A 2,792-nucleotide genomic window follows, 5' to 3' on the forward strand; every position below is an offset into this window, starting at 1 on the left:
ACATTTATTGTTTATTCTTTATCTTCATTAATATTGAGGATGTTTGATGAGGAAGCAGGATAAATAATATAATGTTAAGGCAGAAAACTCAACTGTGGTGAAAATTTAGAAAGACGTTTCTGACTTTTGAGTTTTATTTGACCTTTTAAAGGAGAACTATGACAGTAATCTGTGATAAACATTATTCAATATAAAGTGATTCATGTGACTAGCAGGTGATGCTGTCTGTAAAAATGACAGCTTTGATAGCTAAAATTTCTTATATTTTCAGCTCCAAAAATCCAAACACAAAGTTTAAAATTTAAACCTTTTCTTTTATTTTTTACACAAATCAGACAAATAGAAGAACTGTTCAGACAAGTCAGCTCTTGAAAGAAAGAAAAAACAAACAAACAAACAAAAAAACAATACCCTATACCGAACAACCAATAAATTAAATAAGGGAGACTCAGAGTTCATCAATATTGACACAGTTTAGATTCAACTTTCATGTATTCATCTTAAGCTATCTCTGTATAGATATATGCACTTAAATATACATTAAAATATTAAACAATCTCTATTTTAAACATTTAAAGATTTTTTTTACTGTATTCTTATTATATACATCTATTTTCATGTTTTCCCATCATATATACTTGTTTTACTTTGTTTTTCCAGTTATCTATTGTTGGTGATTTTAACATTTTTCCAAATAGATGTTATCACTTTTCTACCATTTTCCAAATTTTATTAGTTTTTTATTACTTAAATTCACACAACACCACAGTTTGACCGACAGCATCGTTCACAAACTTAACAACCACCTGAAATTCAACGCTGAAATCATGTTGGATTTCTTTATCAAATTGACAACAACAGAACAATCTTTCTGACTGATTGAGGATCATCCTGATGTTTTTTGAAAGGATTGAAAGTCATACTTTGAAGGTGAAATTCAGCAAAAAAAAAATATTTATTACAAAGCAAATGTTTATGAGCCATGAATATGTGTCCTTTAGGAAATAAAATAATAATAACCTGAACGTAATAAGCAGAAAAAGAGAAATAAATGGAAAAAACATCTTCAGAAATTCATTTTTATTTTTAGACAGTCTGTGGACACTGATCATCAAGTCTTGGATTTATTTCTCAAAAATAATAATAATAATAATAATAATTAAAAAAAATTATAATAATGTAAATCAACTGTGAACCAACTAGAAATAAACAAAGAATAAAATAAAAAACAATTTAAAAAATGAACATGCAAAATACTCTCTTAATATCAATAACTTGTAATATAAGATTAGATTTAAAAAAAATACGGACATGTTGTCAACATTTAGGTTTATCAAAGATAATTCAGAAAATCCCCAAACAAAAGGGCAGGGCCCCCACCATCCCGAGATCCCGACGACGCCCCTGCGCAGTACAGACTTCAACTCCCATCGGCCTTTGCGGTTCTTGCACGTGCAGAAGGCAGAATCATGTCGGTCTTCATGGACCTAAACCTGATGTTTTCGGCGGACAGGAGCCGAATCAGCAAACTGTTGGAGACGGCGGCTCACCGTAAGTTAACCCTCCCGCCCAGAGCCGAACTTCCGGTCCGGACGGATTCCGGTTCGGCAGAAACACCCGAATGTTTCAAAGTTAGTTTGTGATTTGTTGATCCTCCGCGCGCTGCTTCCGGTTTGTTGTTTGTTTTCATCAAACCTCCGCGTGGCACTTTCTGGGAGAAGAACCCGGTCCGGTCCGGTCCGGTCTGGTCTGGTCCGGACGTGACCAGAACCTCCTGCTGGAAGCTGGTGTGGCTCACCTGTGCGCATGCGCACTAAAGCCGTCCCCTTGTCTCCTTGCAGTGGGTTTCTCCACCGTCGCCATCAACTACGTGTTCGAACCGACAGCCAAGCAGAAGCAGGTCAGTGACCCGGATCCAGAACCTCAGTCTCACGGTACGACTTTTACTTTGAAAATCTCTGCTTCCTCTGCAGGAGATTCCTGTTCCTAAACCAATCAATGAGCTGATTGATCAGCTGCCCGTCGTCCAGGGTCGTTCCCGCCCCATCAGAGTGCTGAACAGGCTGACTGTGGTGGTGTCTGACCCGGGTCACTATGTAAGATCCACACTGATCCGTATTGATCGGGTCGATCAGCTGATCGATCAGCTGATCATCTTCTGTGTGTTCAGAGGCCCAACGCGCCGGAGTATCGGCGCTTTGACCTCCTGGCGGTCCAGCCCACGTCGGAGAAGCTGTTCCATGTGAGCCTTCTGATGCCTTCAATGTCTGCTGGAGATTCCAGTTGTGTTGTGTTAGTCTCACACCTGAGTGTGTGTGTGTGTGTGTATCTGTGTGTGTGTGCAGGCGGCCTGCATGCTGTACGACATCGACGTCATCTGCGTCTCCGTCACCGAGAAGCTTCCTTTTTTCTTCAAGAGAGCGCCGGTCAACGGGGTGACGTCTGCGTCGTCGTGGTTGTGCGACTGCATGTGTGCGTTTTCCTGCATGTGTGCGTTTGTCTCCAGGCCATCGACAGAGGAGTCGTGTTCGAGGTGTCGTACGCCGCCGCCATCAGAGACTCCACCATGAGGCGCTACACCATCGCCAACGCCGCCGGTCTGATGGAGAGCTGCAAAGGGAAGGTGGGTCTTTGACCCCGCCCACTCATGGGCGTCACCACGCCGTGACATCATCATCACTCACCAGAGACACGTTTGTCTTTCAGAACGTGATCCTGTCCAGCGCCGCAGAGAAGGTCGGTGTTCTGAGCTTAGTGGTTCTGTTGGGTTTTTGTGCGGGTCGTATGGAGAG

At 41.7% G+C, this 2,792-nt stretch overlaps 1 protein-coding gene across 1 annotated transcript; it reads left to right on the top strand.

Moving 5' to 3' along the window:
- Nucleotides 1-1,243: 1,243 nt before the first annotated feature.
- LOC112138929 (ribonuclease P protein subunit p30) lies at nt 1,244-2,736 on the top strand (the record flags this gene model as incomplete). Its single annotated transcript, XM_024261591.2, is given in 7 exon segments — nt 1,244-1,551; nt 1,842-1,900; nt 1,974-2,096; nt 2,171-2,242; nt 2,346-2,435; nt 2,507-2,623; nt 2,707-2,736. Coding segments are annotated over 7 exon segments (573 nt in total), but the record flags the coding sequence as incomplete, so codon positions are not given.
- Nucleotides 2,737-2,792: the final 56 nt, after the last annotated feature.

The sequence above is a fragment of the Oryzias melastigma genome, unplaced genomic scaffold (genome assembly GCF_002922805.2).
Source record: "Oryzias melastigma strain HK-1 unplaced genomic scaffold, ASM292280v2 sc00706, whole genome shotgun sequence".
Taxonomy (NCBI): Eukaryota; Metazoa; Chordata; class Actinopteri; order Beloniformes; family Adrianichthyidae; genus Oryzias; species Oryzias melastigma.